This window comes from Urocitellus parryii, chromosome 5 (assembly GCF_045843805.1).
Source record: "Urocitellus parryii isolate mUroPar1 chromosome 5, mUroPar1.hap1, whole genome shotgun sequence".
NCBI classification, from domain to species: Eukaryota; Metazoa; Chordata; class Mammalia; order Rodentia; family Sciuridae; genus Urocitellus; species Urocitellus parryii.
In genome coordinates this window covers 96,764,833-96,791,640 of record NC_135535.1, presented here as the reverse complement: position 1 = coordinate 96,791,640, position 26,808 = coordinate 96,764,833, and the positions used below count along the sequence as shown (strand labels likewise).

At 41.0% G+C, this 26,808-nt stretch overlaps 1 protein-coding gene and 1 pseudogene across 1 annotated transcript; one reads left to right on the top strand and one right to left on the bottom strand.

The window, feature by feature from the left end:
- The first annotated feature begins 8,092 nt into the window (after window positions 1-8,092).
- On the top strand, window positions 8,093-12,703 carry Apold1 (apolipoprotein L domain containing 1). The gene is made up of 2 exons (XM_026409294.2): window positions 8,093-8,157; window positions 9,375-12,703. Exons 1-2 carry the CDS (start codon window positions 8,155-8,157, stop codon window positions 10,116-10,118), a joined length of 747 nt encoding a protein of 248 aa, XP_026265079.2. The 5' UTR covers window positions 8,093-8,154; the 3' UTR covers window positions 10,119-12,703.
- LOC113197089 (small ubiquitin-related modifier 1 pseudogene) lies at window positions 10,856-23,275 on the bottom strand (annotated as a pseudogene).
- Window positions 23,276-26,808: the final 3,533 nt, after the last annotated feature.

Sequence of the window (26,808 nt, the reverse complement as noted above, 5' to 3'; positions counted from 1 at the left end):
GGGGATTAAACTGGGACCTTGTGCATGCTAGACTGGCACTCTACCACTGAGTCACACCCCCAAGCCTCCAAAGAAATAACTGAAGAGGAAGAGGGCACACGAGATGGTTGGTGGTGACACAGTTCATGTTGGACATGAACTTCTCCACAAGGTAAGCACTCTGGAAATAGTCCAGTGGTATACATTTCTCTCTGTCTCTCTCTCTTGCCTTTCCCTACAGGAGGAGGATACCTCTCTGCTCCTTTGATGTTGAGCTGGCCAAGTGACCTGAGTGACCAATAGAATGTAAGTGGATTTAATAGGTATCATGTCTGAGCAGAAACTGTAGGTATGACTGGCCGATTTGCTTCCAAAATATATTCCGTACGTTATCTAATCTACCAGCATTATCCAAATCCATGATCATCTCTCCCATTTACTTCAGTAGCCTTCCAATACATCTCCTGGCTTTTAGTTGTGTACCTACGAAAACCATTCTTCACACAACTGCTGGCGAAGTCAAACTCAACCCCATGAGGTCACAGATGAAATGCCTTCGATGGCTTCTCTTTCTTTACAGTACTTGAGAGCCTTCATGACTTGGTTCCCCGCCTCCCTTCAGTTGCATCCCTAGACATTCCCAGCTTCCTACTTAATGCTCAGCAGTACTCAACCACCTGCAGTGTCCTCATACTCCTCCTTGCCTCTGTCCATTCTTTTCCCTCAGCCCACCACCTCCTCCCTCCCAATGTCTGTCCAAATAACTCTGGTCAGCTCTCCCGGTTCAGCTCAATACCAGTGCTTCCACAAATCTTCCCTAGTTTTGTAGGCATGCACTTTCTTTGAGCTTTCTTGGTCCCTGCACACATTTCTGGCACTTCCCACATTAAATTAAGATGATTCATTCTGTATCCTTCTATTCCAATCGATTGCCATCCCCCCAAGTGCAGGGACTGTATCTTATTTGGATTTTATCCTCAGAAACTAAGATGGTGCCTGGTACAGGGTAGGTGTTTTAATACACAGTCATGGAGCTGAAATAAGCCAAATTAAACATTAACTTTATTTTTCTTTTTTTGCAATACTGGGAATTGAACTCAGTGGTGTTTTACTCCTGAGCTACATCCCTAACCTTTTTACTTATTTTGAGACAGGGTCTTACTAAGTTGCCCTGGCTGGCCTTGAATTTATAATTCTCCTGCCTCAGTCTCTTGGATTACAGATGTGCACCATCCTGTCTGGCTAAACATTAATGTAAGAAAACAGTTGTCTCAAAGCCTTCTGCGGCTATTCTTACAAAGCTGATAGCACCATAGATTGGGTCTTTGGAGAGCAACATAGCAACATGCAACAGAAACTATGAAGCTGTTCATTCTCCTTCTCTTGGCATTTTTCTGACTCCCCCAAAGAAATAACCTAAGGGGAAAACATACATAGATGTCTTGGCAACTCTAGTTATAGTAGTGAAAAAAACTGGAAGCAATCCAAGTGTCTAACAGGGAAATGACTAAGAAAACAATGGGATTATTACATAGCTATTAAAAATGACAGAGGTGAGGACTATGTCAACATAGAGAAGTGTGTAAGTGGATGAAAGAACACAGAACAGTGTTTGAACACCAGTGTTTAAAAATGTGTGTATACATTAACAGATCAGAGACCAATCTGCAAAAATGAAAATGGCTAGAGTTCAGTGTTCACTATGTCTTTATCCCCCTGTGCAATTCCATGAATTTATGACAATAGTTGAAATTCTGTACAATATGGATATCTTAAAATCCTTCAGGTTTAATATTCCAAGAGATAATTTAACATTGAGTTCTAATAAGCTTCTTATGAAAATGACATTTCTTCAGTGAATAATACTCTTTTTTCATTTTAATACATATTATTTATTTATTTGTTTAATTTTGGTATTGGGGATTGATCCTAGGGGCTCTTTACCACTGAGCTACATCCCTTGCCCTTTTTATTTTTTATTTTGAGACAGGTTCTTGCTAAGTTGCTTAAGGCCTCATAAAGTTGTTGAGGCTGGCTTCAAACTTGCTACCTACCTGCCTCAGTTTCCAGAGTCTGGGATTACAGGTATGCACCATAGTGCCTGGCTTAATATATTTTAAAAAGTTTTAATTGACATTGTATGTGTAATGATCAGAACAGAATAATTAACACATCCATCACCTCAAACCAAAATAACTAAATTTATTTAGTTAAACTCATACAGCCACCATAAGAGTGTCACTATATACTAGAGTTCTTACAGTCTCATGAAATTCACAAAATATGGGCTAACATCCTCAGGTGTATCTGTGTTATTATTTTATATCTCTCTCTTTTTCTTCCTTCTTTATTTGGTACTGAGGATTGAACCTAGGACTGCTTTACCTTGAGCTACATCCCCAGCCTGTTTTTTTTTTTGGTTCAGGTATTGAACCCAGGGGTGCCTAACCACTGAGCCACATCTCCAGCCCTTTTATATTTTATTTAGAGACAGGGTCTTGCTGAGTTGCTTAGAGCCTCCTTTTGCTGAGGTTGGATTTGAATTTACAATCCTGCTGCCTCAGCCTCCTTAGCTTCCAGGATTAGAGGCATGCGACATAGCACCTGGCTCTGGGGCAGCTTTTTGAACCAGCACTGCTAACTAAACTCTGTGTGTGTGTGTGTGTGTGTGTGTGTGTGTGTGTGTGTGTGTGTGCGCGCGGGCGCGCGCGCGCTGTGCTGGGGATGGAATTCAAGAGTCTTGTACCTGTTAGGCAAGCGCTACCACTGAGCTGCCTAAATCTTGTGGGTTTTTTGTTTGTTTGTTTTTATTTCTTAATGCTTCTATCATAGATCAGGTTGCTTGTTGGAACAGGGCCTAGAAGGTTTAACATAAAAACTCAAATTCACGGGGCACAGTGGCACACATCTGTAATTCCAGCGGATAGGAAGGCTGAGGCAGGAGGATCACTGGTTCACTGAGTTTAATCCCTGGCACAATAAACAAAAAGCAAAAAACTTCAAATTCTTCCATTTCCTACTTTGGAATGAAGAGAAATGGAAAGTTGCCCTTGAATAAGGAATTACACTGGGTCTCATGGTTAAGAGGAAGCCATTGACTCCTCCTGCCCTCCTAGTTTGTTCCTCCCAATGTGCCTATATTCAGCTTGTGACCTGCCAAGATGCCCTCCCATTTTAATGTTGAGACAGGGCCTCACTAAATTGCCCATGCTGGTCCTGAACCTGTGATCCTCCTGCTTCAGCCTCCCTATTCTCTGGGATTACAGACATTTACCACCATGCCTGGATAATTTATATTTCTTTATTTGAATGAATGTACTCATTAGAATGTTTTACAAAGGTCTCAAAGACATTTGGCCTAAACCTCATATTCACAAATTATCTCCATTTTAAACTTTTTTTTTGAGGGTATTGGGGATTGAACTCAGGGTCACTCAAACTGGGGAGCCCTAGTTTGTATTTTAGTTTGACACAGGGTCTCACTGAGTGGCTTAGTGTCTTGCTTTTGCTGAAGCTGGCTTTGAACTTGTGATCCTCCTGCCTCAGCCTCCTAAACTGCTGGGATTACAGGCACGTACCACTGTGCCCAGCTTAATTTTTTTTTTTTTTTATGGTACTGTGAATTGAACCCATCCAGATCCATCCCTAGTCCTTTTAAACTTTTAGTTTTGAAACAGGGCCTCACTAAGTTGCTGAGGCTGGCCTCTGATTTAAATCCTCCTGCCTTAGCTTCCCAAGTCACTGGAATTGCAGGTGTGGTATCGTACATCACGCTCAAATTTCAACTTTTGAGATTGTTTCCAAATGGTGTTCTATATCTAGTCACTGGGATATACTGACAAAAATTTACAGGGAAAAAACCATCATATACTAAATTTGTGCCAATTTATTATGTAGTGAACTATGAATTAATATTTTCATAAATTCAGTAATAGCATTGTGAATAGAAAACTACTGACATTGGCCAGGCATGGTTCGTGCCTATAATCCCAGTGGCTTGGGAGGCTGAGGCAGGAGGCTCAAAGCCAGCCTCAGCAATTTAGCAAGGCCCTAAGCAACTTAGTGAGAACCTGTCTCAAAATAAAAAAATAAAAAAGGGATGGGGATGTGGCTTTGTGATAAAGCACCCTGGGCTCAATCTCCAGTACCCACCCCTGCCAAAATATCAACATTATAAGACATACTACATTATAATTAAAAAAATAAGCCACGAGTTTTATATCTTGTTTTAAAATTTTATTTGGGAAACCCTGAGTAGAATTATCACTTTATCTTTAAAACTGGATAGTTTGGGGCTGGGAATGTGGCTCAGTGGTAGAGTAACTGTTTGGCATGCATGAGGCCCTGGATTTGATTTCTAGCACTTAAAAAAAAAAAGATAGTTTTAGGTCCTTAAGCAGGACCTAAAACTAATGATTTGTCCATAACCAACCGTATAACCACCTAACACTCTTCTCTTACTAGTTTGTCACGTGACCATCACCAGAAAATTAGCAGCCTCTAGGAGAGTGGATCACAGCCTCAGCTGTAGTCAGAACACCTGCGTTTTCCCAGACACACTCCAGCCCTCCTGAACAATACTCTCCAGAGTTAGGAAGACTTCTCTCCTTAAAAAGCTCTTGGCCATAAGCTGAGGGTGTGGCTCAGAAGTAGAGCGTTTGCCTAGTGTGTGAGTACTGGGTTTGAGCCTCTGAACTACATAAAAATAAAATAAAGACATTGTGTCCACCTAAAACTAAAACAAACAAACCAACAAACAAACTTTTGGCCTCTCTTCCTTCCTGGACTGTATTCCCTTATGGTTCTAGACTTAGAATCCAAGTCTGTCCTGTTAGTGCTACACATCATGAATTTAACACATCTGAAGGCTAGTCAGAGGGCCTGCCACCGATTTCTTTTTTTCCCTTCCTTCTCTCCTTCCTTCCTTCCTTCCTTCCTTCCTTCCATCAGTTATACATGACTGTTTCTGAGCCATCCATGGGCTGTGTGTGTGTGTGTGTGTGTGTGTGTGAGCTATGTGCATTTGAGCTATATGAGGGGAGTAGTCTAGCATTGCATGCTGATTGGGCTGTGCTACGCAAGCGCACCTTTCCCCTCACTCTGCCTGTGATCTCACACAGCACCTGAGATGGGTGTGACTTGCCAAGATGTCAATCAATCTGCTGACCACAAGACATCACAAAGCAAGACTCCACCTTTTGAAAACCTATCCCCTGCCTTATTTGGTGAAGAACATTCCATCGAAGCTCCTGTTGTGTGCCCCCCCTATAAAGTAAGAGATTCCAGGTGGGTGCTCTCTTTCCAGAGCTGTCCAGTATGGAGCTGACCCTTAAGGTCGCAGAGCAGTCCCACCCTCGGCATGAGAAACTCATGTTTGTGTGTTGCATGGTTTCTTCACCGTTTTCTTAGTTTATCGCTGCAGCCAGCTCCTTTAAACCCAGCTCATTTCACCGGCCCGGCCAGCTGGCAGGACACGACAGCAGAATGATCTTTGATTTATTGTACACAAATGGAGCATTTGTACCCAAAATAAGGTCATACCCTTCGTGCAATCATATGTGTACCTAGGGTGAGAAGTGTCAGAAGACACTTAGCCCATTTATTGATTGGGTTATTTGGTTGTTTTTTTTTTCTTCTTCTTCTTCTTTGGTGTTAAGTGTTTTGAGTTCTTAATATTTCCTGGAGATTTGTGCTCTTTCTAACGTGCATGTGGCAAAAATTTGCTCCCCAAATGTAGGCACTCTGTTCACCTCATTTCTTTTGTTGAGAAGAAGCTTTTTAGGTGGACTCCATACAATTTATTGATTTTTTATTTTATTTCTTGTGCTCTAGGAGTCTTGTAAGGAAGTTGGGGCCTAATCCAACATGATGAAGATTTGGGCCTACTTTTTCTTCTATTAGGCGTAAGGTCTCTGGTCTGATTCCTAGGTCCTTGATCCACTTTGAGTTGAGTTTTCTGCATGGTGAGAGATAGGGATTTAGTTTCATATTGCTGTATTCGGATTTCCAGTTTCCTAGCACCATTTGTTAAAGAGGCTATCCTTTCTCCAATATATGTTTTTGGCACCTTTATCTAGTATGAGATAATTGTATTTATGAGGGTTTGTCTCTTTGTCTTTTATTCCATCACCATTTGCAACCTTTTCTCTCTAGGGTGTTATGCTACTAATGCCCAACAAATAGTTTTGTTTAGAGTTTGAAGACACAGTCCACAGATTTTTTTGGAGAAACTGACCATAGAACTTTTGATCAAAATATCTTCAATTTACCAGGCATAGTGGTACATGCTAGCTACTCTGGAGAATTAAAGTAGGAGGATCACTTGAGCCTAGGAATTCAAGGCCAGCCTGGGCAACACAGTGAGACCACCCTGCACCACACACACACACACACACACACACACACACACACATACAAAAAGACGAATGCTGGATTGAAAGTGTTACATGTCAATTCTTGTAAATAATTTGCAATGTAAATAGGTTATTTCAGGCAGTAAAATTACAAGTAGCCCTAATAATCAAATGATTGGATCACCCCCGCTTCATAAAGAGGCGGATGTAGAGAAATGGGTTTTCAATACAGAGAATAGCAAATTCCAGGACATTGGCTGAGTTCAGTTCACATGTTGTCCATTCTCATAGATTTTCCACTTCTTCATTCTATTTTTGTACTATGATTACTGATACTTTGAAGAAGAGCCTGCATCCCAGAAAGACCCTGCATTCCTCATTCATGAAATAAATATTTGATTGTGTTCATCTAAGCCCCAAACACACAGAACAATGTGCAGAGAAGTTGGAGCATGTGGGAACTGAAGTTTCAGAGTACAGCCTCTCCTAGTCCACCTTCTCAGTTTACCCTGGCTTACATCCCATTTGGGGGGCTTATGTGTATGGGGACAGAAGATATATTTGCCTACTTCTTACTTCAAAAGCACAGGTGGATATTGAAGGCATCTTGACCAAGGTTATGTTTATCCTTTGAGGAGCTGCAGCCAGAATATTTGAACACTGACCAAGGTCAGAATAATCAAGTTCAAAATGACTGTGGATGTACATAGTAGAGGATGATACTATGTTGATAAACAAATTATAAATTGTATTGTTGATAAATATAAGTTGTAAAAGCTAGTGACTTAATCGTATTCCAGAATGATAGGGTTGTGAAGATTTTCCAAATGAATCAGAGAGTGGAGGCAATAATCATTTAATTGAAAAATCAATTTGGTCTTCCTAATCCAAAGGTGAGAATGTTACAGGGAGGGCCATGTGTTTGGGTCCCTGTGGTGATGACTGAGTTCACAGGTCTGTTCAAGTTCCCAGATGCTGCGCTCATTTTTCCTTCCTGTATCATCCAAATAATTGTCTTTCAGCCCATGCTTCACTAACCTATAGATAGAATCCACTCATTTAACTTTCACAAGAGCCACAAATGAAAACCAGGGAAGCCATATCTCCTCTGCGGTGGAAAGGGTCTAATTAGCTCTGTGTACAGCTTAACCCTACTGATTTTTCTGACTCATTTGGCCTGCAGTGTGCCCTTTCTGAGACCTCCTATGTTCTCCACGGTTGGAGATGCCCAAAACTACACGCAGCCCTTCTGGCGGGCGTGGCCTTGCATTCTTAAGACCGGGTAGAGCTGGCTGTACAGCTCAAGGATCACATGTGTCGAGCCACTCACAGATGCACAATACTATTTGAAATATAGGCGTGGGCTCTGAGTGGCTATATCAGATCCACCCGTCTCTTTTCTTTTTAAAAATGATTTTGACCTCTCAAGAAATACTATAATTGGTCAGCCTGGGGTGCGTTTGAAAGCCTCCGCGATGGCGTCATTGGCTATTCTCAGGAGAGGAAAGGCAGGGTATCGCCCCTGGGAGGATGACAACACTCGTTTCAAGTTAGGGAAGAGCCTGTGGTTCTCTTCCTGCGTTTGGGGGAAAGCGAACACACAATGTTCATTTCCTAAATACGGGATGTGCTGTGCTGGCAGGTCATTTTCCACCATGTCACATCCTTCTGGGTGAAGGCAGCAGGGGTCAGGGCAGGAAATGGCAAATTCTCAGAATGAGACAAAGCTTTCCCAGGGCGGCTATTGGTTCCCTGGAACTATAAAGCACACTTATCCAGAAACAGCCTCGGAATTTTCTTTCCTGGAGGCAGCCAGAAGTGAATGGTAAGTGGGGATTCTAGGATATTGTCTGAGAAATGGCCTTTGGATGGTAATACAAGGGTTGTAGCCTTGTCCAATATGTATCAGGGAAGTCTTTTTCTTATTTCTTCTTTTTATCTGGAAACATCACTTGTAGGTTGACTTATGGAAGCCTGAAAGTAAAATTAAGATTCAGGAGTCAGGAGATAAAGATGCTAAACTAGGCTCTGTGAAGAATCAGCTGCATCTAGAACATGTCTCTGGTTCAATTTCCTCATCTTCTAGAGGAGAGTAGTGATTTTTGTTCTGATATCTCACAGTTTTGAAATGCTTTCTTTTTGTGGCTTATTTGCCACTTTAAAGAAATCCCTGACGGAGAAGACTACGGTTGACATGAAGATGGGAATCTCTGGTAACTAGGAAGGATGTACTTTTACCCCAGGATGTTCAGTTTTCTCTTTATTAGTCACCTTCCACTGGCTTCAATTCAATTTGGTACTAGATAGGTAACCCTCAGTGAGTTGTCAAACAATGTTTTTGGCCACTTTATTTTTTCAAAGTTTTCTTGATATTTTTCCTTAATTATATTAAAGTTCCCTTAATTTTTAAAAGGAAGCTTTAAACACCTCAAGACATGGAGGCATTAGATGGATGTCATATCTTAGGCTTGATTCAAAGATAAAAGCCTGGAAGATTAGCAAACCAAAGAGAGTTGCTTCAGGCAAGAATCTAACTTAGAAAAATCAGTTTCTTAAATTTGAAAGACAATATTCTTTTGAGATTCGGGGTGACTTATCTTTTTTTACTTAACAGAGAAAGAGATGGGGAAAATGGTATTGGAAAATTCCTAGGATCCAAGTCTTCATTTGATGAAAGGCTAAAATGTTATCTTTCAAACAGCAAAGGCCTCTGTTTTGGAGTAGCCTTCTACCCCCACCCACCCCCATTTAAATATTTAACAGTTGATGCAGTCCATCTTTAGCGTTCCCTGGGAGAGAAGCAGAAGATGGCATTATTCCTATTTGCGTATGCGGATATAGTGTCTGAGAACTAGTGTGACTTGTTCCAGATCCCCGAACTTTGAGAACTTGACACATGACCCATTGGAAATGGACCGGTTTCACCTAGCGTGGCAATAGCGGGTGTATTTAATTTTTGACGACTCTCACTTAGGTGAGGGAAGCACAGGCATAGCGGCAGGCACCAAGGCTCCAGGTAATTGCTTTTCTGTGTCCCCTCAGGGCATGGAGCGGCCTGCGGCCTGGGAGCCGCAAGGTGCGGATTCGCTGCGTCGCTTCCAAGGGCTGTTGCTGGATCGCCGCGGCCAGCTCCACGGCCAGGTGCTGCGCCTGCGCGAGGTGGCCCGGCGCCTAGAGCGCCTCCGCCGGCGATCCCTGGCGGCCAATGTGGCGGGCAGCTCACTGAGCGCCGCGGGCGCCGTCGCTGCCATCGTGGGGCTTTCGCTCAGCCCTGTCACCCTGGGTGCCTCGCTTCTTGCGTCGGCTGTGGGACTAGGGGTGGCCACCGCCGGAGGGGCGGTCACCATCACGTCCGACCTCTCCCTGATCTTCTGTAACTCCCGGGAGGTGCGGAGGGTGCAGGAGATCGCGGCCACCTGCCAGGACCAGATGCGTGAGATCCTGAGTTGCCTGGAGTTCTTCTGCCGCTGGCAGGGCCGCGGGGACCGCCAGCTGCTGCAGAGCGGGAGGAACGCCTCCATGGCCCTGTACAACTCTGTCTACTTCATCGTCTTCTTTGGCTCACGTGGCTTCCTCATCCCCAGGCGCGCGGAGGGGGCCACCAAGGTTAGCCAGGCGGTTCTGAAGGCCAAGATTCAGAAACTGGCGGAGAGCCTGGAGTCCTGCACCGGGGCTCTGGACGAACTTAGTGAGCAGCTGGAGTCCCGGGTCCAACTCTGCACCAAATCCAGCCGTGGCCACGACCTCAGGATCTCTGCTGACCAGCCCGCAGGGTTGTTTTTCTGAGAACATCCTTTCCCCCTAATGACCTCGGCCTGAAACTACTCCCATGGGATGTTCCAGAAAAACACCACTTTGGGCTAAGAACCGAGTGCAAGGAATGTGAAAGTGGGTGGGTGCTCACAGCCCTTTTCCCATCACTGACATGCAGCCTGGGCTTGCATATTAGGAACTTCTCACTCGTGTGATTCTAATGGAGTTTGTGACCTGAAAACTCTTTCCTTTATCAAGAACCTTTTAGACCTCACATAGCTGTGCAGATACACCTGTTTTAGAGTTATTTCTAGTGGTAGGGGCGGGTCCCTGACCCCACCCTGATGATTTGAGCTGGGGCTGGAGAGGGTGCCACCCTCTGGTTTCTCTCCAAATCTCACTAGGCTTTGAGGTCCTCAAAATGCCTGTGAGAGGAGACACTTGCTTTAAAATCTCTCTTCAGGAGTTTTTGATAAAAAGAACTCCAGAATCCTGTTTGGGACCCAGAAAGGGCCTGGAACTGACATGCCCTCTTCTTCCTGCCCCGCCCACAAAGTGTGGTCCCAGGACTGGCTCATTAGTACCATCCAGGAACTTGCTGGGATCACCTAGTAAGTTCTTGTACTCAATCCCAGATTTAAGGAAGCATAAAGTCTGAATGTGGGGCCCAGGAACTTGTGTTTAACAAGCCCGCAGATGATTCTGATGTACACTAAGCCTTGAAAACCACTGCAACAAATGTCAATTTATGGTCCCTTCAATGAGACTTCTCAAAGTCTCACAGCCTCTCTAGGGGCTCCTTGGTCTTCAGAGTCATTCACAGAAAGGCAAAGACTGTCCTAGAAGCAAAAGAAAGAATGTAAGTGCGAGCAAGCCTGCTGGTCAACCCATCCTGGGGAAATTTTCCACAAGAACTAAGGGATGTAGCTCAATAAGTCCATAAGAGGGCAGTGTCGCCCACTCATTATAGAAACTGGTACAGAAAGGAATGTGAATTTACCAGAAACAGATATTTCCCTATTATTTTATCTGAGAACTCCAGACGACAAGTATTTATTTATTTTAAGTTTGCTATTTAATAACTGTTTATTATTTTCATTTAATTTTATTTACTCACCGAAAAGCATGTTTCTGAATGGAAGACTACTGAGGCTTTTTTTTATTTTTTAACTGAGGCTTTTTTTTTTTTTTTTTTTTAAGAAATGAAGTTAAGTTTGATTTTCTAAGGGGTCTTTCTTATTCAGAGGGATTTTTTTTCCCTCTAGTGTTTTAAGTAATTTTTAAAAATAAATGTGGGGAGTTCTGAACAGAGGGACCAGGAGCTGATTTTAAGCTTGTATATGATGGAGGCTTGAATTGTGGGATATATAAATGATGAAGCATATTTATCCTGAAGGTACTTTGCCAGAAGATAACACTTGACCTGGAAAAAGAACTTATATAGTTTAGGAAATTTTAAAAAAAATTCAAGGAAATTGAAAGAAGTACTTAGTCGTTGGAAATGTGATGTCCTATGAAGTTATGTATTATGGGTGATAGACAAAATAGTTTGTGTTAGGTTGTTACAGTGATGTGTCACATTTTGACTTTGGAGACTGTAAGAAACCTGTTAGTTATGTCTAAGAAAATACTTTTCATTTCTTCAATTTCCATTCCTACAATTGTAATGTTGAAAAATAAGTTGGAAAGTCTTCAGGGTTACATACAAAAAACTTGGCTGTATTATTCAATATGCTATAAATTTATCTAGCCTACACCCATGCTTCCCAATGATGACAGTGTGTCTGAGGAATTATAATTTTAGCAGTAGGGGGAAGGTTTCGCTTTCCTTCTAAGTTGCAGTTGGTCTATGTCCTGGTTTATTATGAAATTAATATTGTCTTTTTAAAAAAAATTAGCGTAATTTTCCAGACTGCCTTGCATAGATGCTAGCACTATAGATCACCAGAATGTACTTCACATTGCTGTCGTGTTAAATCATAAAGGTATAGCCATCATTTATTGATGCTTAAACTTGAATTATATTCTTCCAGTGTCTGAACTGTTCCCTAGAAATAAATGGGCAATTTTGAAAGCAGCAGCAATAGTAGCGACAAACTTTTTCTTATCATTTGGGTATTTTAGTATACCAAAGTTATAAACTTCTGGAGTTATTACTTTATTTTAGTGGCCCACTTTACATCTTTGGAAATGTGTCTGCTTTTGAACAATAGTTACACATAGTTTCAATAAATGCATCTGAATAATTTAATTAACTGGCTGTATTAATAGGAATTTGTTGATAATGAAATATCATCTATCATCTTATTTGTCTTATATAAAGATTGGAACCTCTACCAGTGTTTAATCAATTTCAGCTAAATTGATCCTAGGAAAAAATATTTCTTTCTTTCATGGGAATGTGAATAAGGCTTTTCCTTAAGGTCTTCATTCTATAAACAAACAGGTTGCAATGGTATGTTGTAAAGGGAAGGGAAAGGTGTATTTAGATTATAAGTACTACACAAAAATGTCAGGGTTTGAAAATGCATGTGTTTGTACTAAATGTTTAAGTGCTTCTCTTTTTTGTTTCTTGGGTTTACAATCATTTGGATTATTTTATTTCACAATAAAAGATATTCATGGGGTTCTGCATTTCAAAGATTCATATATTCCATGCCATATTCTGTTCCATTAAAGAAACAATCCTTAGCAAATATTTTGATTCTAATTGCTTTGATACACTTACCTGAAGACACTTGTCATTTCCAATATGGTAAATGTTGAAGTCAAAATTATTTACTGGAATAAAAATTAGAAAGACGACTGGAATAAAATCAGTCAGCTTGATATATTTCTCATTCAATAGTTTGGTGTGAAAAGAAAATAGAGGGAATTGAGACACTGAGATAAAGACATTGTCCAGAGATAAATGAGGATTCAGTAAATGTAGGGACTTTGGAATTTATTTTTTTCCCACTGTAGCAAAATCAATCCTTTCCTTTTTTTTTTTTTAGGTGATGATAGGATTTAGTGGTAATCTATAGCTAAGCACATAAGCACAACTAGAATTTTCTTTTTTTTTAGACCTTTTACTTTATTGAAATAAATTGCTCATGCCCTACACTTTTTGATCTTTCTATAATAACTTATAGTTCTATGTTTTCTTGAGTACGGATTAGTAACTTTGAAAAAAGGGAAGATATTCAATCATTTTCACTTAGAATATCAAATATTCAGTATGAAACTCTATGAATCATTTTTTAAAAAGTAATCAATTCATATACAGAAATTCCCTGGTTATCTAGAAAGCAGACTTCAAGCACTTTCGAAGCCTTTGAGCATAATTACAAACTGGGAATTAAATGAAAAGAAAACTAGTTAACCAAATTAGCTTCACAAACCCCAGACCCTAGAGAGAGGTAGATAGGAAGGGGAAGGGGGGCATTTCAAAGATTCAATAAAACTACATTCTTCTCTATTAAAAACAAATAATCCTTAGCAAATCTGGCAGTATATCTCAGTAGTAGAGCTCTTGCTTAGCATAAATGAGGCCCTGGATTCAATTCCAAGCACCAGAAAAAGAAAAAAATCCTTAGGAAACATTCTAATCCTAACTGCTTCGAGGCACTTCCCCTAAGACCACTATCACTTTCAATATGGTATATGTCAAAGGCAAAAGGCAAAAGTATCATTAGAGAGGCAAAACTTTGCCTGAAATCTTGCAAGTCACTGTTCTTAATGGTGCAAGGCTGGCTGGGAAATGTAGTATTTTTAGGAGAGAATAGTGCTGTCTCCAATATGTGTAGGATTCTGTTGGTAAGGAAGAAAAGGAGGGTAGTTATTGGGGAAGTGGTACAGCATTCCAGTCAAAGAGCCCGTCATGGTTGCTGGCAAGCAGTTGGGGACTACTCTGGCAGTGACCTCACTCTGACTGCCAGCCTCTGCATCTGTACCTTGGAAACAATCCTGGGTCTGGACGTTGTGCTTTTCTTGACTGTACAACCAGAAAGAGCAGGTCACTGTTTGCTAAGGTGTTGGCAAGCTGGAATCCTATCTTTGCTGAAACATGGGATTCCTATAGTAACAAATGTCCTTTCCTTTAATTGAAGTAAATCTCCTGTTGAGTTGGCAGGAGGTTGAAATGTTACTTTTTGTTCCTAGCAAACTTGTAAGAAGGAAAGTAAACCCTGCTGTGATCTGGAACAGGACAGAGTGAGCCCTGAGATCTGGAAACAATCTCTCAGCAACCAGGGCATTTCAGGAGAAGGGAAATGGTGCTGATAAAGCGAGACCCATCTGGGAGCCAGGCATGCATATTAGGGGTCCTCAGCACAACCACAGCTGACTGGCATTAACACTGGGGTGTGGAGAGAATGGCCTTGAGTATGGTCTTGCCTATGTGGAAGAAGATTGTCTATATGAAGCTACATCTGCAGAATATGATGTTTAATCCCATTTTGTATTTCCAATGTAACCCCCCCAGTGGGAATGCAAACAAGCTTTAGCCAAGGGTCATGGTCATGGTTTCTGCCTTCCTTACACACAGGAGTAGTCAAATCCTGGTTGGGTACAGTTGCCATATTTACCGGAATAGCTGTAATTGAGAGAAGTTTTTTAGGTAGATGGAGTAGGGAGAAAAGTGATATCTCAAATCTTTCTTTCAGTGAAAACTTCTTTTTCTAGGCTCCCTGGTTGACATGCAGGCTTTTGCTTCTGCCCTCACCTTATTACTGAAACTGCACACTCAACAATAGCATTTAAGAACAATTAATCTTTTAAGTGCTTAAATAAAATTACATTTAGATTATATAGAAAATAAATGTGGGATGTTTAATGATGATGATAATAATAATAGCTAATTTTTTAAAAAATGTTTTTTAGTTGTTGTTGGACCTTTAATTTATTTATTTATATGTGGTGCCAAGAACTGAACCTAGTGCCTCACACATGCTAGGCAAGCGCTCCTCCACTGAGCTACAACCCCAGCCCAATAGCTAATCTTTATTTTTTAAAAAAAATTTTTTTAGTTGTAGTTGGACATGATACCTCTATTTTATTTATTCAGTTATTTTTTATGTGGTGCTGAGGATTAAACCCAGTGCCTCGAATGTGCTAGGTGAGCACTCTACCGCTGAGCCCCAACCCCAGCCCCTCATTCTGTGGTTTAGTGAGAAAAAAAAATGATGTAGTCTAGGAGCTTTTAAAGGGCTGAGTCAGAAAGGAAAGGAGCAAGGGAGGTGGTGGGAAACTCTGGGAGAGGGAAGAGGGTAGAAAGCAAAAAGAGAAAAGTGGGAATAAGCAGGGTCAGGTCTTTACCAGGTGAATGTCTCCTAAAGAGAAGAAATCAGACCATCACACACCATCAAAGCAAACAAGAGTAGAGGAAGGGCAATTATACATTGAACCTGATATCTTGCCTCTACAGGCTCTGGAATATGTGGAGCTGGCATAAAAACCCAAGCAGAACCCTAGACCAGTAATAACTCCTTTGCTGTAGCTATTGTGTTTTGTAGTCAAATCACAAATTTATGGTGTTGGCAATGAACTTCCCAATCTCTGAAAGTTTCCCTCCCCAGAGTACCTTCTTTATAAAGAGGGGGAAGACTTTGGAATTATCTGGGGTACCATTTCCCACCTCTCCAGTCTGGCCTGCTCTCTAAGCTTCCTTATCAAGCTGGTAATCCATTTTTACTTGTGAGCATAAGAGGACACCATTTCCCTTGGTGTGCAGAAGATATTAAGAGAGAGACTTTTCCTTTGGTGGTCCACAGTCAAGTTGGACCTTGTCCTCACTACTGCCTTATTTATGGCAAACTATTGGATTTCTTTCTTCCTCAGGAATGAGTAATCATGGCCCAGGGTAATGAACTATCTCTAGAAGCTCAATTTAGTCTTCTTGTTGGTGTTGGGGATTGGGTCCAGGGTCCTGCACCTACTAAGCTACTCTACCTCTGTGCTCATCCCCAACCCAGTGTACTTCTTTTACACACAAGCATATGATCTTCCCACATCACAACTGCTGCTTATCTTCTCCTCTTCTTCATCCCTTCCCGATATACATAACACACCCGTGTATATACAGATTATTCATTCATTCCACAAAATACTTATTAAATGCCTATCGTATCCTAGGCACTTTTCTAGGTACTGAGCATAGTGAACAAATGAGTCAAATATCCCTATTATCATGGAGTTTGCATTCCAGTGATGGCAAGGAATGCAAACATAAATAAAGAAGTAAATATTTAGCTTGGGAGATGGTGTGTATTTGTCTCCTATTGTTGCTATAAAAAGCCACCATGAAATTAGTGACTTAAAACAACACAAAAGTGGGCTGGGATTGTGGCTCAGCAGTAGAGCACTCCCCTAGTGTGTGTGAGACCCTGGGTTTGATCCTCAGTACCACATAAAAATAAATAAATAAATAACCAAAGGTATAAAAAAACAAAAACAAAAACACAAAAGTAGCTGGGCAAGGTGGTACACGCCTATGATCCCAGTGGTTTTCTGAGACAGAAAATGCTTTCTGTATTTAAGGAACAGAAGCTCAGCATGGCTAAAATCAAGTGGGTGAGAGGCAGCGAGGTGGAAGATGGGGTCAGAGGTGCTGGAGCCAGACTCTGTAGGGCTTTACAGACTGTTGTAAGGACCTTGGCTTGTACTCTGAATGAGAGGGGAAGTCACTGGAAGATTTAGCAGAGAATAATATGATCAAACTTCTGCTTTCAAAATAATCATATTCCAGAGATATGATAAGGGTATAGATTGGATACAGGAGGCAAGACAAAGAGGGGAGGTTGGCTTGGGTAATTTGGAAGGATGCTGCTGCTATTTGCTAACACAGGGAGAACTGGGGGAGGAATGAGTTGGAGGAGGGATGGAAATAGTTCACTTTTACAGACATTAAGTTTGAGACACCTGATACATCCAAGAAGAAAGTTCCAGCAAACAGATGAGTATATGCAGCTGGAGCTCAAGGAAAGAGTTAGAAGGGAATGATACATGAGGTCCTGAGGAATGAGCGGTATTGGAAAATCACAACACTTGTTATGATCACTAATGAGTAGAAATAGGTTCAGGACTCGGCCATGGGAATAGAGTGGAGAGGGTGGAAATGAGGAAGAACTAGCCAGGAATACTGAGAGGGAGTAGCCACAAAGGCAGGAGAAAATCCAGGAGTGTGTGGTGTGTTGGAAAACAAGGGAAATGGATCTTTCAAAGAGAAGGCGGGAATTAGGCACTGTTTTCACAGCGTGGAAGTCCTTAAGAAAAACTTCATGGGAAATAGTGGGGGCAGAGCCTCCTGGAAGTACTTTCTTTCTTTTTTTCTTTTCTAATACTTACTTTTTAGTTGTAGTTGGACACAATACCTTTATTTTATTTTATTATGGGGTGCTGAGAATGAAACCCAGGGCCTCACCCGTGCTAGGTGAACACTCTACTGCTGAGCTACTACCCCAACCCCTGGAAGTACTTTCAAGAGACAGGAATTGCTGGGCATGGTGGGGTACACCTGTAATCCCAGTGGCTTGGACAGCTTAGGCAGGAAGATTTGGAGTTCAAAGCCACCCTCAGGAATTTAATGAGACCTTTTCTCAAAATAAAAAATAAAAAGGGCTGAGGATGTGGCTCAGTGGTTAAACACCTCTGGTTCAATTCCTGGTACAAAGAAAAAAAATGAGGGGGGAATTGGCAGCACTCATGCAGACAACTCTTTTGAAGAGTTTTGCTGTCAAGGTGAGCAGCAAAGTGAGCAGTAGCTACAGAGGGATGTGGAGACACTAGTAATGTTTTATAAGATGGGAAGAAATAATAGTGTGTGTGTGTGCGCGCGCTATAGGAATTGATTATGGAGAGAGGGAAAAACTGAAGATGCAGGAAAGAAAACAGAGGCTTTAGAGTGTCCTGGAGAAGGAAGGCGGGGGGGGGGGGGATTTAGCCCAGGCCCCTAAGGGCAGGGGTCAGCACATCTTCTGGAACAGGTAGGTGGTAAGATTGATGGTGGGAACCTGTGGAAGTTCTTTTAATTTTTCACTAAAAGGGAAATCAAGTTCATTAGCTGAGAGTAACACGGGAGGGGGGGCACTGGATGGGGGTTGTGTAAGAGTTGGGGAGAGGACCAATTAAGGAAATGCGTGGGTTCACCAGGGAGCAGGAAGGGCCACATACAGAGCAGCAGTGGTGAGGGGGTTTTAATAACATGTAAGGGGGCACCATAGGGTCCCCTCACCTTAGGAGCTCTGTTGGAGTTCTTAGATGCAAACAACAGAAGCTCTTCCAGCTAGTTAAGCAGACAAGGAAGCTTACAGAATCTTTAAGAAGATGAAAATCAGGTTGGGGGGCAATGTAGCCAGGAATAACCCAAACAGTGTCTGAGATCCACCAGACCCCCCCATGGCTGCTGTGGTCAGACACCTCCTACAGCACATCCGGCACAGGCTCTGGACTCAGGACCTTTGCCATGCTGCCCTTTCAAATGGACACCTCCGCCAGTGCCAGCGCCCACTCCCTGCATTGTTCTTTTCTGAGCTCAACTGGGACACGGGTGTGTCTGCTTGGGAGAGATCAAGTCTAGTGTTAGTGAAGAGTGCCTGGGAGGAAGGGAGAGTGAGTTCCTGGTTTCTACTTCAAGGGCTTGGACTCATCATGGGAGAAGTTTGGCAATAACTGGAAAACTCTTCAAGAGATACTGAGCTCTCACCAAGCATGAGGAATGCGGGCAATAGCAGGGAAAGCAGTTGATGTGGTATTTGTTTATTTGTTTCAAACATTTGACATCAATCTTATTATGCTGAAATTCGCCTGCTTCTATTTTAAAGCTGCTGTGTCTCACACTTAGTATTTCATGGTGGCAGCAGTATGTGGGTTGCCAAGGAATTTCATAAACACCTCCATTTCTAGTAATTTGTTTTTTAAAAGATTGTGCATGCCTTAAAGTAAAAAATCCCACTTGTATGCGAGGAATCTGAAACAACCAGGAAATGAGTCAAAGCTGGCTTTTCCTTTATTACTCACCCCACTGATCTTGAAACACTGCCCTTTGTGGCTTTCTACTTAAGGATTATACCATAAATTTGAGTTTCCTGCTTGTCTTTTGACTTTAGGTTAAACCCATTCCTTATATATTTTATGTATATCTTAGTATATCATTTATCTTTTTCACTGTAATTTTCATTCTGAAACACCAGATTTATGGGGTACTAAGTATAAAAATATTTCTAAAGACTCAAGGATGGAGCTGGGCACGATGGCACATGCCTGTGATCCTAGAGACTCAGGAGGCTGAGGCAGAAGGATTGCAAGTTTGAGGCCAGCCTTAGCAACTTAGTGAGGCCCCAAGCAACTTAGCAAGACCCTTTCTCAAAAAAAAAAAGGGGGGGATGGGGGAGCTGGAGATATGGCTCAGTGGTTAAGCACTCCTGGTTACCCTCCCCCAACCAAAAAAAATAAATAAATAAAAAGATCCAAAGATGGAGTGGACTGAGAAGTTCTGGAGGACAAATGGCAGGCTTTAGAGAAATTGACTTATTGCCACATTGCCACCACAGCCACGCTGAACTGCCCTGAGCCCCACTATTGGATGATGTTCCCTACCTGAATAGCTGAAGCCTTATTCAATAACCACACTCCTAACTTGTTTTTCCACCCCCCTCCCCAATTTCAGAACCTCTCTGTAATCCATATTACAATAAGTAAATAGGCTATGGGGATTTATTCATGGTAAGTGCACTCACAGTAGACTCATTTACAAACTGGTCCCAAATACCCATTGGACAAGTATTTACTAAATGCCTACTCTGTGCTAGGCACTGGGGATTGCTCTCATAGTGCTCACTGTCTGGTGGGAAGTCACACAATAATAAAGTTCACTATAGACTGTGGTGGTAGTGATGAAGGAGAAATAGAGGGACTCAATTTTGCCTGAAAAGTCTGTAAGACTCACTGATGTGGAGTTTGGAGAAAAGGAAGTGGTGAGAAGAAGAGTGAGGAGCAAACATTGGGAAGAAATACAAGTGCTAAAGCTATAGTGTTCAGTGAAAGATAAGGCCACATGGACACTCAAAAGGAATTTATCCACAGAGGAGACACCCTTCAGAGTATGCACACTAGGTAAGAGATGAACTGGTTGAAGCCAATTAAAATATTTAAGGGACTATTACTAGTATTTCTATTTCCTTTTTCCATACTAGGAACAGCATGATGATGATGCAGTGCCACCAATCTAGCATAGGACAGCGGTAGGATAGTGGGCTCTGGAGCCAGATTGCCCATTTCAAGTTGTGGTTCCCACGATAAACATTATCCTCTGACCTTGACCTTTCTTTTCCACTCTCTGCCTATTTGCCCCTCCTCTATTGTTTTCTAGCTATGTTAATCATTCTATCACTTCTCTACTTGCTCAACCCAGAAACCTCCGAATCACTGACCCATTTTTGGCCTTCATCTTCCATGTTAAATCAATCATGAGGATTTATCTAACATCTGCATACCCTTTAACTGTCCATTTTTCTCCAATCCCCCTGTCCCCAGTCTGGCACCAAATGCCATCATCCTTTGCATGAATAGCTGCTGATATCCCTGCATCCTGCTCCGGTACCCAATCCATTCTTCACTACAATTGAGTGCTCTTTCCAAAATGCATCTCTGTTGATATCTCTTCAATGGCTTCTCATTGTCCTTAGAATAAAGTCCTAAATTTCCAGATCCTTAACCTGACCTATAAGGTCCTGGATATCCAGGTCCTTAACTATACAACTACCAACTTTATCTTAAATCACCATTTTATTTATTCATTTGATACTGGGAATTGAATCCAGGAGTGCTCTACCACTGAGTCATATCTCCAATCCTTTTACTTTTTTTAATTTTACGACAGGGTCTCACTAAATTGCCCAGGCTGGCAACCATTATATAATTTCTATACTCTTCACTTGATTTTTTCCAGTGCAGGATGTAACCCGGAAGGTTCTCTCTGCCTGTAGAGACTCCCCCCACACCCCACACAGCTATCAAGAGCTGCCCAACATTCAGGTCTCCCTTTAGAATCACTGGAACATGATTGTGACTCACAAGAAAAGGTTAGGTCATCCCATCATGCATTGCTTTAGTACCCTGCTTTCTCTTAGGTTCCTGTCATTTCACTTGTGGTTGCTTTTTCACATCTGCCTGCCCGGGTTGATTGTGAGGATTTATTTATACATCTTTATTTATTTCCTCATTACTTATATTTATTTATTTTTAAATAGGCTGCCTCCCCCATGGAAGCATAGGTTCCATGTTTACTACTGTATCCCTAATGTCTGGCCCAGAACCTGACATAGGGTTTAAGAATGTTTGTTGAATAAATAAATAAAGGTTTACTTTAAAAACAAACAAACAAACAACCTTTTCAAATTGAAAATAAATCAACAAATAACAGGGGCTTGTCTTTTCTCCCAAAGATTAATTAGTTCTGTAACTAAACAATCTGTAGCCAGCTGTGGTGGTGTCTGCCTGTAATCCCAGCAGCTTGGAAGGCTGAGGCAGGAGGATCGAAAATTCAAAGCCAGCCTCAGCAACTTAGTGAGGGCTTAATCGATGAGACGCTCTCTCAAAATAAAAAATAAAAAGGGTTGGGGTGTGGCTCAGTGGTAAAGTGTCTCTGGATTCAATCCCTAGGCCTCCCCCCTTATCTCCTCGCCCCCCCCCAAAAAAAACCCCAATTTGTACTTCAACCTTTTTTTCTAGATGCCTATCCTCTCTACACCCATGATTACTTCAACTATGTCCTTTCTTCATTTGAACATCTGTTCATAACAGATTATAACTCATAAGATCAAAAAGAATTTCCTGACCATATTTGCATAGATTTCTCTTTTAAAAATACTTTTTAGTTGTAGATGGACATAACAACTTTATTTTAATTAATTAGTTAATAATTTAATTAATTATTGGGTGCTGAGGATCAAATCCAGTCTCATACATGCTAGGTAAGAGCTTTACACTGAGCCACAGCCCCAACCCCTCGAATAGATTTCTTATTGAGTAGTGAACACTTTGTTATAAGTGAGCTTTCTCTAGAATAAACTAGGTATGAAACTTCTGGGAGGATTTTGTGCAGAAACTACTAACAGTTTTTTTTTATAAAAATATTTTTTATTTTAATGAAGATGGTACAAACAATGTCCATTTAAAATCCATATCCCAGACCAAAAGTACAAATGAAATCAAAGGAGCAATGTTCTGTTGTATTCATGAATAATTTTATTATTAATAATAAATTCTGCATGAATAATTTTATTAACTGCTAATGAAAATTAGAACTTTTCTGGGATTTTCAAGATTTTTTGTTGTTGTTAAGTCTTATAATGCTTTCTCTGCAATGAAGCCATCTTTGGAGTTAGTTGTTAATTCTCACCTTCTCTGTCATTTTGGCTCCAAAGCTGATATTGCTCCTCCTTTGGTCCAGATACTCAGATTTTAAAAGTAGCATCAAATTAAGAAAAGGTCAATTTCCCACAGTTCAGTTCTCTGAAAAGCTCCCATCTCCCACTGGAAAGTCACAGTCCAGGAGAAATTCGAATGCATGCTGGAACTTTAAGGCCTAGTGGAAAGTCAGTGTACAGACTCACCTTGGTAGATCTGATTTACCACTATGAGCCTGAAAATGCACAGTCCTGAAAAAGATGGTCTCTCTGTGCACACCTGTAACTTAGGAAGGAAAGGGCAACATGAGTTTTGGTAATCAAAACTTAGCTCTGAAAACAAATGATAATGAATAACGAGCACTAGAATTCAAATGACCAGATGTTGGAAAGAGATGGGTGTCAGTTTTCAATTCCATTTTGAATACCTCGTTACAAAAGAACTATTTTAAAAAATAAAAACGAATTGAAGGAAAAGAAAAAAAAAATAAAGAGTATCTAAACTGACAACTTTCTCTTATTTGTTCCTGATAAACTTCAATCACATTTTCCTCCACTTCCAGTTTTTTTTTTTTTTTTTAGTATGATTATCAGCAATTCTCTGATCTTCAAAGAGAAACCTGAGTGAATTCATTGGAACCTCCTGTCTTTGATAGTATGGTTCTTTGAGTTTCTTGAGATGTGTTGTCATTTCACTTTGAAGTGATCTCACTGCAATCATGTATATTGACTTTGAGTCTAAATATATTCTCCTTTCTTATCTCTCAAATCCTCAGTTGAAGGTTTTGTCCCCTGGTCAGACATGGTGACAGTGGCTTCAACTGGGAGTCTCTGCACAGCAGCAGATTCATGTAGGCAGAATCTTGCTTCAGGGTTTACAATAATAATGAATTCTTGTTTGAGTCCACCACAGAACTTTTGTCTATAAGTTGGGAGCTCACCAGGGGACTCACAGGCTCTTACCTGACAGCAGCTGAGTGTTACTGGTCTGTCCCAGGTTTCACCTACATTTCTCACACCCTCCCTTTCTTCATCAAGCATGGTAAACCCAATGGCTTGAGTCCATGGTACAGTAGTCCCTCCTTGTCTGTGGTTTTGCTTTCTAGGTTTCAGTTACCAGTGGTCAACTGCGTCCCCCATATATTAAAAGAAACATTCCAGAAATAAGCAATTTACAACTTTTAAATTGTGTGCCATTTCGATTAGCATGATAAACTCTCATGCTGTCCTACTCTGTCCTACCTGGGATGTGAATTATCCCCTTTTCTGGTATATCCACACTATACATTGTGCCTGCACATTTGTCACTCAGCAGCTCTCTTGGTTATCAATCCTGTCACAGGATTGCAGTGCTTGTGTTCAAGTAAACCCTTATTTGATGCAAAAATGACTCCAAAATGCAACAGTAGTGATGCTAGCAAGTTGAATATGTGAAAGAGGAGCCATAAAATCCTTTCTTTGATTTTCATCTTGCATTATCATGAGATGCAAAAAGATATTTGGGAGGGGACACCATATTCACATAACTGTTATTACAGTATATTGTTATAATTGTCATCTTTTATCATTAGATGAGTTTTTTTTTCTTACTGTGCCTAATTAAAAAAACTAAATGTTATCATAGGAATGTACCTGTATGCACACACAGAGATGTATGTAGAGGAGAAAGCATACAAAGAGTTGAGTACTATCCACTGTTTCAGGAATCCACTGGGGGTGGATCTTGGAACATATCCTCCATGAATAAGGGGGAACTGCTGTACTTTGGAGAACTAAAAGAAGAAAGAAAAAATAAAAGATTTAATTTATTTTTAGAGGTTAAAGAAAAAAATGAACTTTTAAGTCAAAGAAAATATTTTAATATAATATTTGTCTTTATAGTAATACAGTTTTAATATATGTGTACTGTGTATGTATATATATATATATATATACACACACATTTATATGTGTATATTTATATACTCTGTGTGTGTGTGTGTATCTGTGTGTGCATGCGCGCACACGCAGGAAGAGGCACACAAAGACAAAGGACCCGTGAAACCTTTTCAGAGTGAGATGGGATCAATGCTTAGATTTCTTCTGGAGCCAGTATATTGTTTCAGGCTTGCTTTTCTCACTTATCACTTTTAGTGTTTATTTAGATTTCCTTTTTAACCTTCCTCATTGTTCTGAAAGTACAGGATATGACATGGCTCAGTTACTAGAATGGATCTCTATTATTTCCGTGAACAAAATAGAATTATCCAGGCTGCTCCAAACCTGGTAGAGATAGTCAAAAGCAGACAATGCTCTCAGCTGATGCGGATTTAATCTTTGGAACCCACCCGGTGGCTTCTGGATCAAAAGTAAAACGAGCTCCCAGCTGAGGGACAAGAGTTCTGTGGTGGACTCACCTAAGACTCTGTTATTATTGTAAAACCTGCTGCTCTGACATGGATTTGTTTCCGGTCGGGCACTGGTCTAAGGAATGGCGCAATGCTGACGCTGCCCTCAGTGCATGTACATCCTCTGCATGGCTCTCAAAGCCTTGGGGACACTGGCACCAGAGGAAGTCTTAAAAATAGTCCATGTCGAATTGTCCAACAACAGACAAAGAGCCCTGCTGGGCTAAAACTGGGAGGGTTGTATATTAAAACAGCATTGAATGGCTAAATCAGTTCCCTTAGAAGCAACAGTTAATCCTCAGAAATCTTACTGCATGGTTGTTTTTTCCTTTGCTTCCATTGGGCATTTTCAAGCTTCCCTCATTCCCCAGTCCTGCCTCTCCTTTCTTTCTTCAGCTCTTAAGTTCCCATTTTACTCTCCTGAATGAAGTCAGAGAATGAGTCTAAGATGAGCAAAATAAATATTTCAGCTACTCCCCTCTTTGTTTTTTTTGTGAAAAATTTGTGCAGCAGAGGAATTCTGAGTGTGATCGTGCAGATGAAAGCTATTCTTTTCTTTTTTCCTTTTGGTACTGGGGATTAAACTCAGTGGTACTCGATTACTAAGCTCCATACCCAGCTCTATTTTGTATTTTATTTAGAGACAGGGTCTCACTGAGTTACTCAGCACCTCACTTTTGCTATGAAAGCTGTTTTTGATCATGTGAGATAATCTTCAGTAAAGTCACTGTCTTAGCTGCTGGGCAGGTACTTTCAGGAGCAATCACTTATGTTTGTGGGAGAAGAGCTGCTGCCCCTTCAAATGAATAAATGAATAAATGAATGAAATACTGAATAAATGAGTGAAATGAATAAATAATACTGTTATCTGACTGTTCATATCTCTGTTAAAGTTCCTTCAAAGTTTTTTTTATTTGTCTGACATAAAACACTCCAGAGAAACTTACAAGAGACCAATTCAAATGGCCCAGTCATTCTGATTCATTCTTTTCTGGGTGATCTATAGTAAACTTTGCTCACCATAACAGTGAATTCTCCACCTAGAGGCATTCACGGCTGGCATTTTTATGAACAGGTAATATATGACCTTGAACTCAGGAATGTGCCCCCCTCTAGCTTCTCTTGCTTGCTTGTTGTTGTTGTTGTTGTCATTTGGTACTCAAAGCAATGCCTCCTGTGTTGATGAATTACAGGCATGTACCACCATGCCCAGCTAGATCCCTTGCTTTTTTTGTTCAGGAGAAATTGCTTTGAGAATTATCTCTCATGCTTTCCTTATTGAAAGCAAAAGACTTTCTTTCTCTCTCTTTCTCTCTGTGTGTCTCTCTCTTTTGGTATTGGGGATTGAAGCCCAGGGTGTTTTATCATTAAGCTACATGCCAAGTCCTTTTTTAATTATATTTTTACATTTTGAGACAGGGTCTCTCTAAATTGCAGAGATCCTCTTGTCTCAGTCTTCTGAGTTGCTAGGATGCACCACCACGCCAGACTGGCTCCTCTGTTCACTCTCTTATTTCTTGATTGTACTTATTGACTCTGCACTCACCAAGGGGTGAGCCCAGTGTTTGGTAACAATTAGTGTGGGCCTCAAGAAGCTTGGCTTCTAGCTGGTGTGGTGGTGCAGAGCTGCAATCCTGAATACTTGGAAGGTTGGTGCAGGAGAATTGCAAATTTGAGGCCAGCCTCAAAGAAACTTAAGGGAGAACCTGTTTAAAAAAATATATATGTATATATATATATATTATATAATTATATATATATATAGATTTCTAGTCTTGACTCCTGTGACCTTGGGCACATGTTTTTTTTTTACCAGTTGGACTTAAGTACCTCACTTGCCAAACAAGTACCACAAATTCCCCACTATACATTCTGTGTAGTGTATAGGAAGTACAGGAAGAGGAAGAACTAGCTGACTTTCTTTAGGATGAGTTGACTTCCGCTTATCCT